The sequence below is a fragment of the Mesitornis unicolor genome, unplaced genomic scaffold (assembly GCF_000695765.1).
Source record: "Mesitornis unicolor isolate BGI_N332 unplaced genomic scaffold, ASM69576v1 scaffold9498, whole genome shotgun sequence".
In the NCBI taxonomy this organism is placed as follows: domain Eukaryota; kingdom Metazoa; phylum Chordata; class Aves; order Mesitornithiformes; family Mesitornithidae; genus Mesitornis; species Mesitornis unicolor.
This window is the reverse complement of record NW_010199789.1, coordinates 91,422-108,824: the sequence shown is the minus strand read 5'-3', so window position 1 is coordinate 108,824 and position 17,403 is coordinate 91,422. Positions and strand designations below refer to the sequence as shown.

Sequence of the window (17,403 nt, the reverse complement as noted above, 5' to 3'; positions counted from 1 at the left end):
ACAAAATCACAAGCATTTTATTTACTAGGCACAGAAGAAATGTAGCAGACTAGGGTTTCAAAACAGAATTTTATGCACATTTCAGAATAGGAGAGGTGATTTCCATTGCAGATCAGGAAACTGAACAGAATCAGCGTGATCCATGGATGCAACTACAGGAGTCCAGCACTTTCACACAGCTCTGGCTCCAGGGTGACCTAGATCTGATGTGTGTGTTGCTGTACCTGCTGATCAGTGAACTGAATTGCTTGATTGTTTACCATCAAGGAAGACATCATCCAGAAGACTTTAACACATTCCACAAGAATATTGCTATCAGAAAATGTCTGCACTTGCTGGGAATTTATCTCTGTCAGACACTGCCTGTGCAATGGGAGTGCTCAGATGGAACAAGGCCTTGCTGCTCTCTTTTCTTGATAATATTAATGCTTAAATATTTTAAGCAAGTCACTGCTAAATAAAGTCTTCCCAGATGCAGGAAGCATACACTACTCTCCCACCTTGCAGAGTGGTACTTCAGATTAAAATATTCAGTCACTTGTTCCTTCCCACAGTCCCTTTACCTGTGGTCCAGCCTCTGCCCATTGCTCTGCCTATCCTCTGAAATAATATAGCCAAGTTTCTTCCTCACATTCACTTTTCCAATTTTTTTGTGATGTTCTTCTAACAAGATCCAGCCTCCAGGAGAATAATTTCATTTTTCTATACCAGATACAGTCCTTAGAGAGATCTACCTTCCCATTGACACAATTCCTGTCTAAGCTGCAGGGCTGTGCGAGCTCCCTCTGGGAAAGATTTCCATTGTGAGCTACCAGAGTGACTCCACACTCGCTGCACTATCCAAATAGTCCCTGCTGTCCTGACATATCCTCTTAAGTGCTCTAGATCACAAACTGTAGGCCACTCACCAAGTTTTCAGGCATCACCCACCTTGAAATGGCTTGTGACAGGCAGGAATGTCATAAAACAGCCGGAGCTGCATCTCAGTCACTTTGAAGCTCAGCAATCTAGGTGGTGAGGAGCACTCCCCGGAGAGTTTCTGGTGACCTAAGCAGATCGAGTTGGAAGTAGCTTCTGTGATATTTTTTTTTTTTGCTTCTCCTGGACTCTGCAGGGAGCTGAAAGAACAAAGATTCATTTGCTGAAGTAGAGATCCTCATCAGAGTTACTGATCTACCACCCAGGTGTATATCTGTATGGGTGGACAGATGCAGAAATTCCCCTGTGCACAGAAAAATACATTTGTGCTTGAAACTTATGTGCTGGGTATTTTCATTAGTAATAATGATAGTGAGCAAAATAGGAATAGCATCACTGTTATTAGAGGGTCAAAAGCAATCAAAGTAGGAGGAGGTTTTTCTTTTAGTTGTTGATTATACTGTCTTAAGGGCACTTTCTTTGTGGTTAGTTATTTTGTTCATTTTGTGTCACTTCTGAACACATTATCTAGAGTGTTTGCAGCTCTCATAGCCCCATTTCAAGACGCCTGCCAGACCAGCCTGCAATAATAGAATCTTTCTGGTTTTCAAGTGAGAAACTCCTGCTTGTTGTGCCCATGTATCATTTTGTGGGGTAGGTTCAGGAGCATTTGATGGCACTGCAGCTTGTCCACCCTTCCTCTACTAAAATCATAAAGAATGAGAAATCTTGGGGAACCATTCGGAGTGTCCTGCTGTGATTTGTTCACCATCACAAAATACTGTTGAAAGAGTCATAGATCCTCAGTTGTCGTGCTTTTCCTTTTTTTTTTTCCTTTCTTCTTTTTTTTTTAAACTAACTGTTTCAGAATTCTGTGGAGAAACGGAGGACTTGCTAAAAAGTATTAGACTGACACTAGAAACTTAGGCTATAGACCATGTCCTGGCAAGTAAATGTCTTTCAGTTTGGCACGTTAGTTGTTGCTCCTAGCGAGGCAAACAACACAAGTCATTTATCAGACAAGAAACCAAGTTTAAGATGTCATAGGAGGATCCAGGTTCAGGAGAGAGACATCTTTCAAGATCTGTTCAGGTTTCAGCTGTCATCCTGTGACCCAGCCCATCTGTCCTTCTTCAGCCACAGGGATTAAGAGTTACTTTCATTGCACTTGCAGGCAGATACTATGTAGTGAATGGACTCCTGTCATAGACGTAGATGTTTGCTCAGCAGTTACCCAGGGAGACTGCTCGGTTTGCCCTTTTTTAGCAGGGAGTTAGACTCCTTTCTGTAAAGTCTGCTTTTGAGTGAGTCCTACGTCCTGTGCTTACAAGACAGTTGAGATACCACAGGTTATGCAACGCATACCTTTGCCCTTCAGGCAGGGAAGTGCAAAGAGGATTTTAAGTTCTTCCTTTCAAATACAGAACAGAACATGCATGAGGCTTGCAAAGGCCATCTCTTGGCAGGGCCAGAACTTTGACTGTGCCCATCATGCAGTCCTCTGAGTAATGCATGTTCCACTTACTGGCTGAAATGAACAAATATTTGTGGAATGCTGCATATTACTGTCAATATTGCTATAAAAAGGAGAAAAATGACAGCTGTTTAAAGTAGCCGAGGAGTTTCTTATGCTAAAATAAGTCCCTGGAAGATTAATTAGTGGCAAGGTAATGTATTCGTAGGTGCGCAGTAATCTGTATGTGGAAATGACAGATCTGTTAGTCTCATGCCTGCACAATTGATACAGATTGCTTTCTCTCCTATTCCTCCTTTTGTCTGTAATAAATTCACTTAGCCCATGCCCTCAACATAATAGGATGCGTTTGTGCCTACGGTGCCACTCTGGAAGGGGAAAAGGACAAGTAGAAGCAAGTAATTTTATATAAAAGATATACATTGAAATTTATATTGTAAAATACATAATTTGTCTGTGAATGAAACATTTGATGTTACAATAGTCCACCTCAATATTGAAAATGTTTTTACTTGCTACTGCTCCATCCAGTGAACTGCTACTGAACTCTGATGTAGTCCATGCCCAGCCTGGTTTTACCATAATGACAGGCCCTGCTACTACATACAAGCTGCAACATCTTTGCTGCTGGTTCACTGCTGCAAAGATCTTTTTTCTGAAAGCCTTTTCCTGTTTGACTGAAGTGGATACAACTGGCAATCACATAAAGGCTCTTTATTACTATCCTAGATTCTGTGGATGACCTTGAATGAAAGTGTGAATTGAGCTCGCTCTCCTTGCAATTGCAGTCATTTCTACATAAGCAAAAATTAGGTTATGCAAAGTGTATATCTTACATGTATTTAATGTAATATTGTGTGTATAATACTGTCTGTATAAGCATTGGCCTCTGAGTCTTTGGTAAACATTTTCCAAGTATTTTCACAATTTTCTGGATTTTTTTTTTTTTACTGTGCGAGATTCATTGATGCATTCTGTCTGCTCTTGGAATGTATGTGACCACCAGGATCCTACATACAGTTCAAGTTCCCTTTCTTCTTCTCCTGTAGAAGATTTCCTATTGCAGAACTCCTTTTCTAAACAGAAAACTCAAAAGAGTTTCCCAGTCATATTTTCCTGACAAAAGTCAGGAGATCTAGAGAAAACTAATCATTTACCTCTGCATAGTTTACTTTCTGCATGCTGCTTGCGTTTATGAACATACTCACTGATTGTTCCCAAGACACTGTATGCATGTAGCAGAATGAAAGCTGTATCTTATTTAAATTAATGAGTAAGATGAATGAGTACTGCATTTCCAAAACAGGCAATGAGAAGAGAAAAGCTAGGCAGTATTCATGTATTAATTAAAATGAGAGCTCTCCACAAAAAAAATATGAGTTGATTGATATTCTGACAGCTGCCCATAGACCCATTCATGGAATGATGGGCATGAGAGGCACCGTGGGAAGCAAGGTTTTTGCTGTTGACAAAGTCATTCACTTGGTGCACATTCTGTTGAAGGAAGCAGCCTGGATATTGCAATTTATTCTTGTTGTGCTTGATGGAAAAAGAAATCTTAAATCCCAGCTGGAGAATTCACAGGACTTCTTTGCTCTTTAGATTTGCTTTATAGTTCTGCAGAGTCCCGCCTGGGAGACATTAGCATCAGTAATAACTATAGTACTTAGCACTTACTGTAATGTGTTTCATCTGCAGATCTCTGTGAGATTTGCAAGGTGAGTGAAGAATTATAATTCCCCTTTTAGAGAAATGGAACAGATACATAGAAAGGCTTGGTCACAAGGCCAAGGTGACACAATAAGGTGAAATGGTGGGGGAGTGATGTCAGGTCCCTCTGACCTCAAATGCCAGCGCAGGCAAAAGAGGTGATTTGAACTCATTTTATTAAAGTAATTAAATGCTAGTAGAAATTGAAGTCTTGAAGAAATTGGAGCCTAAGTGAGCATATTAGAAAACACAATCAAGTGTATTGTTGCTTTTCTTAATCTGAAAACACACTGTGGGTCTTTTTCAGTATAAATGAACATACTCTTGGATGGTCACACTATTTCAGGTCAGGTACCTAACCCAAGGACATAAGATAAATGCTCAGTCTGTCTATACAGTTGAGGGAGACATCAGTATGGCATTCAGAAAACCTGTGGTAGGAATCTGCCTCTGTGGCCTAACTCAAAGAACTAAATCAGAGACATGAAATGAGGCCTCTGACATACCCAGTTCTGAAAATAATGCCCAGATCTGCAAAGTCATATAGTAACATATCCCATTAAAATCTGTGAGAAATGTATGCTTTGTCTGTTTGTGGAGCTGGGCACTCTTTGCCCAGGCACGATCTTCTCTGGGTCTTAAATTGTCACAGTACTAAAGTGAAATTCAGCAGCAAATATGGCAACATTATATAATCCATGGAGATAAATCCAGAATATTAGAATTACATCCACTACCAAGATGACAAACATGTCATGATCGCAAGATGCAACAGTGGTAATGATGTTTCTGAACTGGGAGCAAATATTATTCTTCAAGCGTGTAAAGGAAAAATTATCTCAGGGCAACGCAGAGGGGTATTTGGTTGTGACAGCTTTCTGTTTCAGTGGTTGGCTGTCTTTTGGCAACCTGCCATCTAATAATTCAGTGCATGTCCATGGGGCATTTTGTAGGAGGAGGGACATATGTTAGTGGAAGAGTAGGGCTGGTATCGATGCCTGATGCCAGTGACATGGAACAGAGGCTCTCAAAGGGTCTCACAAATCTGTCCATGTAATCAGTCACAAACTGCAGACTCTTTGTCCTTATTTCTATCTGTTGCATCTCATAGATAGGATTAATATAACATGAAGAATTTCTTATATTTATTTTTAAGGAGGCTGCTACATAGGTTTTGTTGTTGCTTTACTTGCTGCAGTGATGCTATGTAAGTAATGTGAAATTGGAATTTAGGTAGTCCAAGAGAAAAAGTCTACATTCAGAGATGAGCCACACAGTGGCAAGATGCAAGAAATGCAAAGGCTTCAGAAAGCAAAGAGTATAAAACCTTACTGGTCCTTATGGTTTGCACTCTATTGAAAACACAAGATACTTGCATGCCTTTAAGGAGTTGTTTCACTTCCCTTTAAAAAAAATGCTATGCTATCCTACCCCAATAATATGTAACTAATGTGAGATTTCATCAATCAGAGTGAATTGTGGATGTGATAATAAATTAGAAAAAATAAACCAACAAAACACAACACAAACCCAAACCCAAAACCAAACCACCAGCAGATTGCCATGTAAGCAAAGCCATCGTGATTTGACCCAGGACAGGCACACTGGAACAGGTTGTCCAAAGAAGTTGTGGATGCCTCATCATTGGAAGTGTTCAAGGTGATGTTGGACAGGGCTTTGAGAAACCTGATGTACTGACAGATGCCCCTGCCCATGGCTGGGGAGATGGACCAGATTTTTTAAAGGTCACTTCCAATTCAGACCATTCTATAATTCTGTGAAATATGTAATCTCTTCTATGGGACTGGTTCCTGTGTTGTTAGTGATTCACTGTACTGGTCTGGTTGAGGTGAGCTGCCTACTCTGTGTGCTCATTGCCCTATTAGCTGCACTGCTGCTTCTGCTATAGTCTGGCAAAGGCAAACTGCCTGATGGAAATGCCTTCTCACCCTCTTAACAGCCTGCTGTCACTTAGGATGGAGGGGTGAGGGGGCAGAGTTGTTCTCTTCTGTCAAGTCACCTATATACAACATCGGTATTCAGTTCCTTGGTCCTAGGGTGTTAGGTCGGCAGTTGAATAGTGTGCACAGGGATTGATCACTGCCTTGTCCGTGCTGCAGTTTGGATAATGAAACACCTTCAGTGTGAAGTATGTGGCAGATGGAAGATGTAATGGTCTACCTGAAGGCTGGGAAGAGGGGGGGCCTGCAGAGAGACAATGTGCCCTCTACGTCTGGCAGAATCAAGCCCTCTGGGAATCTCTGATTTGGTTACAAGCAGTTGATTTCTTGAAGTCCACAGAGAGCCACTCCTGTAAGAGTGCCTAAGTCACTGAACACACATGGCACAGGAGATGAGGCACCAGAATTTCCACTCCTAAGTCACTCTGTGCCCAGATGGGAGAAAATACGCATTTGCCTCATTTTTCCTTTTGTCTCTTTAACTTTTAGGCTATCATTCCTCTTATAGTTGGTACCATCTTAATACTTTTTATTGTCCTTAAGATATTGTAGTGTAATGAATGCCTGTGAGCTAGTGCCAGCAAGCTAGCCTGAACCACAGTTGCCTCTTCAGCCCACGTGCCACCAGGTGTACCAGCATCCCTCACTTTACTTTGGCTTTCTCCAGAAAGATTAAGGAAGTGCAAAATACTCTTTAAGACTTCTTTGTGCATGCACATCTGATCTGTATGCACCTTTGTGCATAATAGGCAGAGGGTCAATATAAACTAATGCCATGAAAATCCATGCAGCAGGAGGACATCAGAGGACAGATTATGTAAATTCAAATGGAAATCATGAGACATAGTCTAGAGGTATTATCCTAGTTTGGGTAGGGCAGTGTACATCTGAGTGGTTGATGAAGGCTGTTACTCTCTAGAGGTGGAGAAAGAGAAATGTGATTACCCCAACAACCTTCCTTTAGCAGCTCTGGCAGTTTTGAGTTTACAGGTATTGAAGCAGTTTAGGAAGAAAGCCAAGAAACCTCATTCAAAAACTGGCTAGTCCAGATTTTGACCCTAAGGGTCAGGAGATAGCCTGGGGACAAACTGTGATTACCTTAGTTGCATCAATTTCCAACTGTCAGACAATCAAACAAGACAAAATTTGCTATTTATGTCACTGGAAAAAGGATTTTACCCATAAACTTAAGTTCATCAACTTCATGTTCTCGGAAGTCAGCTATAAAAAAAAGAGTATAAGGCAAGGAAGAATTATCTTCTGATGATCTGTTATTATATTTCATACTTCCATATACCTTTGTCTTTAATTTTGTACCTCTAATTCACATAATGAAGTTTTCAGATAGAAGTGGATGTCATGTGTAAGCTGAGTTCCTTGTTCTTTTCTTTTGCCTGTCACTGGCTGCATGTTCTCTATTGATGTCTTGTTCCTGGTACTTGACACTGACCATCTTGTCTGTGAAAGGAAGCACTCCAGCTGACTTGCCTGATAAGAAGAAAGGAAAGTTTGCTTGGTTTAGTCACTCCACAGAAACCCATGGTAATGTTCCACTGTGCTCTATGTCCACACTGTGTATATCTGTGTGTGTGTGTCTATATATCTCTGTATGGACTGACATATAATATAACTTTGTATACTTCTGCATGTGCGTGCCTTGCTTTTTCTGTTGCTTGTGCAGTGTTCTCTTCATGCACTCAAGATAATAAGCTGCTCTGCAAATCAATCTCTTGCTAATGTCTTCAAAATTGTTTTCCATTTGCAAATAAGCTCAAATATGTCTTGAAAGTGCTTTACCTCATCTTCAAAGGTGACTTGAGAAATATCAGCGTTTTGCTTTTTTTCCTAAAGGGCTTGGTCTGGACCGAAAATTTTAATTATGAATGTTGTTTTTCCTTACAGCTTACTTGACTGTACAAGTGCACCAAAATATGAATTCAGTTGATTCATTACTTTGTCTTTCCAAGCAGACAAGATTATTAAAACATCCAGACTTTGTAAAGGAAGAGGCACCATTAGAGTACAATATTTCATAGTTAAGTCAAGAGTTAGTTGAGAGTCCATTATTTCATGTAGTCCTAAGAACACAGCACAGAAACTTTAGATTTCCCAGGAAATATGTTGTAGGCACATGCATTGTTGGGATGAGATGAAGGAAAGAGGGACATTCATTTTGAGGGACATTTCTACCATAATGCTTTCGAAGCAAGAACCCAGGACCTCTTTAAAAGAACCTTCTGATATCTTTCTAGCCCTTGAAAGAAGACTTGGACCCACGGCCTATTATTTGGCCCAATCTGCCCAACTGAAATGCAGAACCTATTTATTCTACATTGCCTCCTTTTGTGCCAAGAACCCACAAATAGATATGTTTTTAGTATGTTAACGTATTCTTACAGGCTGTTAGAAGCCTCTTCAACAGCTAATAGTGCATGCTCTCAAGTCTCATCTGAGATATATATCCTACTGCTAATACAGGCCATGTTCTGAAGTTCTGCCGGGCATCTGAGAGGTCTGTTTAACTCCTCCATCATTCAGTTTTAAGTATAGTTTTTTTTCATTTGCTTTGTGTATTTGAAAAGGACAGAGGAGGGAAGAGGACACATATTGGATCCTATCCATTGTCCTAATGTATGTTGAATGGTTATATATTAGGGAGTTACTAGAGCTCATACAGGGGCTGGGAGCAACTGGTGGAATAGAAATTGTGGTGGTTGGTTTTTTTATTATCTGTAGAAGCAAATAAAATACTGATATTTGATAACAGATAGAAGATGTGACAGGTCCTTGAATCCAGATAAGATAGATTTACATCTAGGTTTGCTTTCATTTGACGTTGGTTCCATGATACTTCTGTAAAAGCCTAGGAGATTCTGTCCAGTTCTTAGTCAGTGGATGATCTTTGGTAAGATCTGAATGGGTCAGAGAGTCTGAATTTCCTTCTTATCCATATGGATCCAGTTTATAATTTAACATCAATGGTTAGTATATGACAGATGAGCCATCAGTATTATTTTATTGGTACTTGCTATTTGCACTCTGCTCATCACGCAAGAGACTGGAGAGTGCAGTGAGACAGTTGGGCTGGTGCAAGTAAAGGAGCATTTTTTTAAGTGTCCCATTGAATCAAGCGAAAGTTTATTTGTTGGCTTTGCAAGGTTCTCTCATTTTCAGTGGTTCTCATTCATAAAATTTCCAGGAACTGACTCTGAAAGAAAGAGAGCAGCTGCTTCTTCCCTTTTCTTTAGCATTTGAGTAATCTCTGTATGTTCCTGAAGTCTACCTGCCCAGCCTGGCCTGTGCAGGGAAGCACTAGACTTGCTCAGCAAATTGCTTAATCCTCAGGAGCTGCAGCTGAGAGTCTCTTCATTAAGCCAGTTCCTTCACTCATGTGATTCATTAATAGAAGTGCCAGGTTCTAATGGCCAACCTTCTCTTTTTCTTCCCTTGACTCTTACAGTGAGCATGCCCACCAGTGAGACCGAGTCCGTGAACACAGACAACGTCCCTGGAGCAGATATGGAAGGCGAAAACTGCGGTGCTAGGCTAGCGTGAGTACATAAACACAGATAAATGTATGTAGGGGTTGGATTGAGCTCGGTAGGATAAAGCCAGGGCAAATGTCAGGCTTTTTAAGGGGAAGAAAACCCCACAGTGGGTGAAAGGAGAGGATGTAGAAGATGTATTGATCCTGGTTCTTATCTTAATTGCAATGTAAACTCATTCCAGACATAAGTGGACAGCCTCTGGGTTTACATAAATGTAAATAAAGCACAGAAAGCCCAGGATGAGTAGATCTGGTTTTGCATAATAACTAAAAGAAGAGCTGATGGATAACAGTGTTCTTATTTTAAAATTCACCTTTGGTGATAGTCAAATCCATTATATCTAGACCAAAGACTGGAAATGCCTGGTCTGTTTTAATTTCTCTGATTATTCTTCTACACTTTACAGTGTCTTGTAATAGAAATACATGGATGATGACTCCCATCCTGCAGCCTGAATTACACCCTTCAAATGCTGAACACAGTACTGCAGTGACAGAGAAATACATCCATTAGGAGGGAGTAATTGCCTCCTTGAACTTGCACCATTGTAGTTAATGGAGATGCTCGAAAATGTGAGGTAGCACTTATGGAATACCATGTTATTTGGCATAATTTTTAGCATCATGGAGAGCAATAATAAGCAAGAGGAGTCCTTTCTTCCCTTTTGCATGACTTGAACAAGAATGGACTTTATGTTGTGGAGGAATGTGTTAGTCCCTACAAATTTCCTTTGGGCCAAGCATATCAGTGCTATAGTAGGTACCATGCTAGGAGGAGCATTTTGAGGCTCTATCCTGTCCTTGTGCATACCTTGAGCCCTTCAGTGTTTGTCATATGCTCATCATAAGTACATAAGAAATGCTCTGTTTTGTCACATCTGTGGCCCAGCTGGCCCAGTGTTCATGTCCTGACAGTGGCAGGAGAGGAAGTGCAGAAGCCTGGCCATTTTCTACTTTCCAGTCCCCTGTTAGTGCTCCCAAATTCAGGCTTATTGGATTAGAAGTGTTAGAAGGCACACTTCTGCTTTTTGCCTTTAGTGGCCATTTATGGACCTGTCATCCATGGATTTATCTGAACCGGCTAAGGCTGTCTGCCCTCACAGCCTCCTGTGGCAACAAGTTTTTAGAAGTTCACTACCTGCTGTGTGGACAAGTACTTTCTCATATGTGTTTTAAGCTGATCTACTGCTACTTTCAGTCAACGTCCTCTCCTCCTAATGCTGTGAGATTTGGTGATCAACAGTTCCGCATTCAGCTTATCTATCACTTTCATGACCTCGTAAACGTTGATTGTATCTCCCACAAGCACCCTTGGCCCTCTCCTCTACAAGCTAAAGAGGAAGAGATATTATCTGCGCTACAGGATGCGATATGCGGAATATGCTGTAAATTCAATCTGCTTTCCTGTGTCAGCCACTGACTTACACACCCCAGGAGAAATTATTTGTGATAGCTCTCCTTCACCTGCCTGCTGTTGCCTACCTGCTGAGTCTGGCATTTTAGTTTGGATTATGCCTTCTTTTCTGAAGGAACCAGGCTAGATCTATTCACAGTGCTGAGGCAGCTGTAGCTTTCCCTTTAGCACCCCACCAAGTTGCTTGTGTTCTTGTCGCATTACAGGAATCAGCAGCTGGATATGTGACCACTTCTTCCAGCTGGATCCAATTTGGAGAACCATCTCTATTCTGCAATTATGGTTCCCAACACAATGGGTCCCCTGGTGCTACACAGTGCCAACAATGACGGCAGCTGTTACTATAAAGTTGCATATATTAGTAATATTACAGCTGCATTCATTTAATGTCCTTAATCCCAAAGGATCCTAAAGCACTTTATGAACTGTAAATGCAAGGATTGTTTTCACAGCATTAGAGTTCAGCCACCTTCAGGGTAAAATGTGACAGGTGTTTAAAAACAAAGGGCACAAGTGTATAAGGAGATGTATGAGGGATAGCTTGTTTTGCACTGAAACTTCATGGGGAATTTTGGCAAGCAGAACATAACTATCTTAGCTGGAATGTGGCCAGGAGAGCTAAAGTTAAACCCAACTCTAAAAGTAATCATGACTTAGAATGGAGTTTACTTAAAATAGCCCAGCTTGTCCAGAGGAGAGTGGCAGTACTGTGATCTGGCACCATGATCACCATGCTCCTGGCATTACCAGAAGGGATGGCTATGTCCAGCACATCTGAGGGAAGAAGAGATTGGAAAATGACAGCAAAACAGAGCTTCATTTCTTCTTCCCATGTTGTAAATGTTAAAACAGAGCCCTAAGTTTCACCCAGCAGGACATGTAAGATTCAGGGAGGTAATTTCCCTGCCATTTTCAACTTCCTTTGAAAATGGGTGATGTATAATAGGAGAATTGAAGTCTTCTCTATTTAATGAGAAGGGGTTTTTTTACTCCTTATCCAAGGCCAGTTAAGATCCTCAAGACCTCACTCAGATTGCTTTTCATCTCTAAGAGATGGATAGGTTCCTTCATCCAGGAAAATGAATGTCTTGTATTTGAAATTCTGGAGTGAGATATAAGTTTTCCCAATGCTTCCTGTTTTTGGAAAATGTTTGTTTCATACTTGTGGAGCTTCAGATCCCTTAATGATGGGTAAATTCAGATTTGCCTTTAATTCCGAGGCTTGGGATCCTTTCTGGTTTGTTTTGTTACTGCATCACTCACTCAGGCAATGAAAGAAACCAGCTTTCCTGGTTTCAGGAAGTATTAAGTCCGCTTCTTCTCACTGAGCCCTCAGCCCATAGGCCAATAATCCTGCTGGAACATATGAAATGTAAGCAAGAATTTATATGAATGAGTATTTTCTTTCATTGGAACCCGACTAAGAGAATCAGAATTTGGCCCAGTGTTCAAGAATAGAGATAATTAACGTGGGAAGTCATTAAGCTTTTCAAGTAAGTTCCTCATCTAATATTAGTGACTTTGAGTAAGCATTAATAATTATAGTCATGCCATCCTGATTTAGTCTAGTTGAAGATTAGACCCAGACTTCTGAGCAGTCATCTGCCCTCTGGATTTTCTTTTTACAGTTTAAATGGCTAGACAACTTTTTTGTTCGATTGTTGAGTTTCATCTGTTGCAGATGAGTCTTCACTTTTACCAGCCTGCTAAAATCACCTAAGGGCCATGAGTCCCCATTGCCTTGCTATAAACACATTTTTTCCCAGAGAGCAGAGACTGCACTGGGCAAGGTGCAACCAGACATGACTGAAGCAACAGGGAAATTTCAAGTCAAAGATAATATATGTATTTATTTAGTAGCATCAGGCTGCTAGGGGATTTAACCACCGCAGCACCACCACCATGGTTACAGGCTGACCTTGCCATCAGAATGCACTCAGGATAAAAGGAAAAAAGTACCTAGGAGACTGAAAGAAAAAGCATTTTTATTGAAGATAACTTAGAGTTACTGACTCTTCTTTCTTCCTTGTAAAAAACTGTAGAGCTTTGAAAGGCTGGGTCTATGAATGACAGAAAGATCTGCTTGAGAAGCCAGGCTCAAGCATGCCTTTTGAAAAAGGAGATCTTCCCTGGCAGCCTTTCTCAGCTCCACAGAGACATATGCTATGTGAGATCAGGAGAGTACCTCTCAAACACGAGCTATCTCCTACTGATGAATTGTCTCAAAGAAGCTTTTATTTCTATAGTATCCATACTATAGAAAATGCCTTCATCAGCTGTGCTGTCTGGAGCAATGCCAGTCTTCAAACCAGCAGAAGGAGTTTCAGGAGGAATCTAACATCTAATCCCTTTTTGTTTATTGTGTAAATCCAGTTTCTTAGAACTAAAACAAAAAAAACCTCATTCGTATTCATTCCTGGTGTAACTGCTGCCATCAGAAGAGCTGTGGCAAGGACTAGTTCCATTCCTAAGATGAGTGTTAGCTTTATCAGGTATCTGAATTTTAAAAAGATTTTGTAGGGTTCAACAGTACACTGAAAAGTGTCCCACAGCTTCCGCAGTCTATCACAGTCCCTTGTACTTAGAATTACTGGCTGACATCTGCCCTGCAATAAAAACACAACAGCTTTTATCCTCAAGGACAACATTTAGAGGTGGAACTTAGCTTACCTCTGATGTGTCACGGCTTTAATAACCTGTTCCCTCTGGGTACAAAGAAACATGTTTCCTCTGCAACAAACATCAGTAGGGTGAACCTAGAACTTGTAGCAATGGTTTTCTATTTACACGATAGCCTTTTACCCAGGTCTTCACAATAACAAGTAATTTCCCTGTGCCTCTGTGGTTACTGCTGTGCAGGACTCGGATTCCCAAGAACAGGCTATTGCTCATAATCAGTAGTAATCTGTTCTGTGCAGGATGTCATCATATATAATCTTTCGATACAACCAGAATGTTAATTTTCTAATACAACCATACAGATCTGGAGTGCCACAATAGAGCTTGCTTTTATACATATGTATTAGCTAAAAAAAAAAGACCTTGGTGGAAACTAATGTTCCATTGAGCCTCAGTAGAAAAGTGAATTTTTTTTGGGAAAGAGAGCTTAAAACTATCTGCTTTCACTGAAACCGTAAACCACTTGGCATTTTCACTTTGGCCAGGATTTCCATACATTTAGGGGACAGTTCGATTGTTTTTCCAGCAAAGAGGGTTAAAACAATAAAAAAGGATAAAACAAAATGAAAAACTATGCTGGCTTTCCAACTGAAAACAGTGTGTCCTGAAAATACCATGAACAATGGAAGTTGTCCCTGGCAGCTGAACCATCAGTGATTTTCCCTTGCTGCTTTTCTGGCTAGGAACATAATTCCCATGCAGTTTTTGCAATAATCAGCTTAGGAGCCAGGGGTAAAGGCAAAAGAGTCAGCTTGCTTGCAGGTTCACTATTGTTGCTGCTGGTTTTTACCTCGTAAGGAGATAGCCTCCTTCTGTAAGGACCGAAGTCCCCATCGCCTCTGGCAAAAACTCTGAAACCACTGCTGACTTCAGCAAGAAAACACACAGGATTGGCCCTTTTGTGTGAGGCTCGGCTACTGCTTTCCAATTTATTATGAGCAAGGTGGTTTTGATATTCACAGTCAGCTCTAGATATGTGTCTAAAGGACTATAGCATGCCCTTGTGGAGGAGGAATTATCTTCCTGCTTCAGATTCTGTGACAGGCCTTGCCTGTGACTTGCCACAGGGAAAGCAAGATTATTCACTAAACACTGAAAGGCTGGCCTGTTTTCACAGCCTGTAAGAAGCCTGTTGAGTAGCAAACCAGCTCAATTTTAAACTAGACAGGTCCAGTTTTCTTAATGATTTTCTGTAGATTCTTACTGCTGCTGGCCAACAACCACCTCTCTCAAAATCAGCATAACTTTCTTTAGGTCAGCATGCTCTCCAGTGCTTGTGCAAAAAAGGGCAAGAATGTTACAAAAAAAAAAAAAAGGCATTGCTGTGTGGGCTCTGCTGAAATTCAGTGATTGGCTCAGCAGGAGCATCTCAGTCCACATAAGGACACAAGTTCTCCAGGGCCAGTCATCTGCTCTGTTTTGCTGGAAGCTTTTAGTTAATGGTCAGAAATGAGAAACGGTCATTGCATGTCTCTCTACAACTCCCCAGTGTTAATTGTGTTGTACAGAGGACAGCAGGCAGAAGGATGGAGACCCAGGGCTTCAGTGTGAATCGCAGAGGCATAGCTGAGGTTACAACTTAGCCCTAACACTTTATTTGGCTGAGAAATTATCAGGTACACAGCATACATTCCTGGAAATGTCATATCACTACATGGTCTTGTCCTAGTAATATGTGGAAAAAGGACCCTAAGGTAGGCATCTTCTCTTCAAGGATGCCAGCATCCTAACTAGAAGCAATGAAATGGTATCACTGGGAACAGAGAAAGGGAAAAATGTGCTGCTTGACCAGTAACTGCATGAATGCACCATATTGCACTCAGACAAGATCAGTACCACACCAGGACTGTGTTCTCACAGTTCTAAAATCTGTAAGATATGCACAGTTGCAGCTTTTTGGATGTTGCCCAAAGTTGTGTATAACCTAAAGGCATAGTAAGTAAATTTCTGTGTTACTGCTTTCATGAGTGCTTTTACTAGTATCCAAAGGCTTTTGTAAGTGCTAATGAAAAGAGTTGCCTATGGGCAGGATCATATAGTGTAAAAGTAGTTGTGACTAGCATGCTAGATAATTTCATGTTCATGTTTAGTAATTTCTACACTCATAAAACAACTGTAACGTGGCCTTTGTGTCATGCTTGGAGACCTGCAAGATTTTTCAGAATTGTTTGTTGTGTGTACAATTACACAAAATCCTCAATCCCTGTTATACAAGAGTGTCACATCCTTCACAAGTGCATAGTTTCTCTTCTCTGGTATCCACCAAGAACAAAGAAATGAAAACTTTCTCTCTCAGAATGTGAGACATCTCTTTACATTTGAATTATGATGATTATCCTGAGTTTATGTTGATAAAATCTTTAAATTTCACTGTCTTATCTGTATATGATACATTACTATGTGAGGTTAGAAGAGTTTTAGAAAATTTGAAGGATAGCTAGTCAAACAGTAGAGGTCTGATTTTTGTGTTTGTCTTTCTAAAAGCTAATCTGAGTTACAAGATCCTATGATAAAAACACTCAGTAGTGATCTGAAATAGTTTTTGTATAGGCTCCTATGCCTTGATTTTAAACAGTAGTTTCTCAGCGCATTCCAGAGCTGGACACAGATGGGGATGCTCTCTTTCTCCCAATGACATAAAGCTCCCAGTACAGCAGGGATAAAAGAGATCCATGTTTAAACTCAGCAGAGAATCTGGCCCACCCTGAAGCCCTGGCAGGTGCCAGTTTGGAGTGTCACAAAGAGGTCATGGCAAGGCCCCAAATCCAGACTATCTGACAGCCCTTAGCGATGCTATAAAGCATTTTTTTATATGACATAGTTAACCCTGGTTCTGAAAGACAAAAGATTCTGGATCATAAGAATCATTTGAAAAATGTGTTTCAGATTCGAGCATAATGTTTTCAGAATCAGTTATTGTAAGTTCATGCTTCCAAAATTCCATTTCACTCTTGGATTCTGCCTCTAAATATAAATCTCTTCCTCCTTCCTTGTCCTGTTCTATATATATAGCAAACCCACATGTGATAAAGCCTTCTGCCATAGCAGTAAGGCACTGAGGGGGGGGAGGCTATAGCTAACCTGTGGGAGCGCTGAATGCACTTGGCTGCTGCTCATAATGCTCCAAAGATATAATTATCACATGCATGATGAGTACTACACCTGCCACATCTCTTTTGCTTAAATAAATAGAAGATTCCCTAAATGCCACACAGAGCCCTTACTGGGAGACCATTAGCCACAGAAATCACCAGAGGACTTCATACTCCCTGTCCTTCACCTTCCACCAGGCAGGTTCCCCATGACATCTCTCTTGCTCTCATCCGATGCCCCCCTCCCTTTTCCTGTGAAAGTCCTTGTCATCTCCTTTTCAGACCCCAGCTTTCTTCTTCATTGTGATTTTTTTCTTCTTTTTTTTTTCCCCTGTCTTTGTCTGAGCCTTCTTTCCTGTTGCCTGTAAATCTGATCTGTTACAGCTTGTAGGTAGTGCTTATCAAGCAAGAATTCTCAGTGAGAAACTGGGATGGCTTTAAGATTAAGGATGTGCTTTGCAGGTGTTTCACTCATCATCCTTACTGAAGCTCACTTTGTACTGCAGCATAATTTAGCATTCTGTTCAGCCAGTGCATTATTTCTTCTTTATCCAAAACGTTCTTGCATGTGTCTGTAACCACACTGTTGCCTGGTATGTGGCCTAGAC

At 40.8% G+C, this 17,403-nt stretch overlaps 1 protein-coding gene across 1 annotated transcript in view; it reads left to right on the top strand.

The window, feature by feature from the left end:
* Nucleotides 1-17,403, top strand: part of LOC104544630 (voltage-dependent L-type calcium channel subunit alpha-1C) — a gene marked incomplete at its 3' end in the record, with an annotated part of 152,279 nt that overhangs the window by 43,577 nt on the left and 91,299 nt on the right. The window contains exon 6 of the mRNA XM_010189554.1: nt 9,524-9,614. Within this exon, the coding sequence (XP_010187856.1) occupies nt 9,524-9,614 (91 nt within the window). The remainder of the gene's footprint in view (nt 1-9,523; nt 9,615-17,403) is intronic.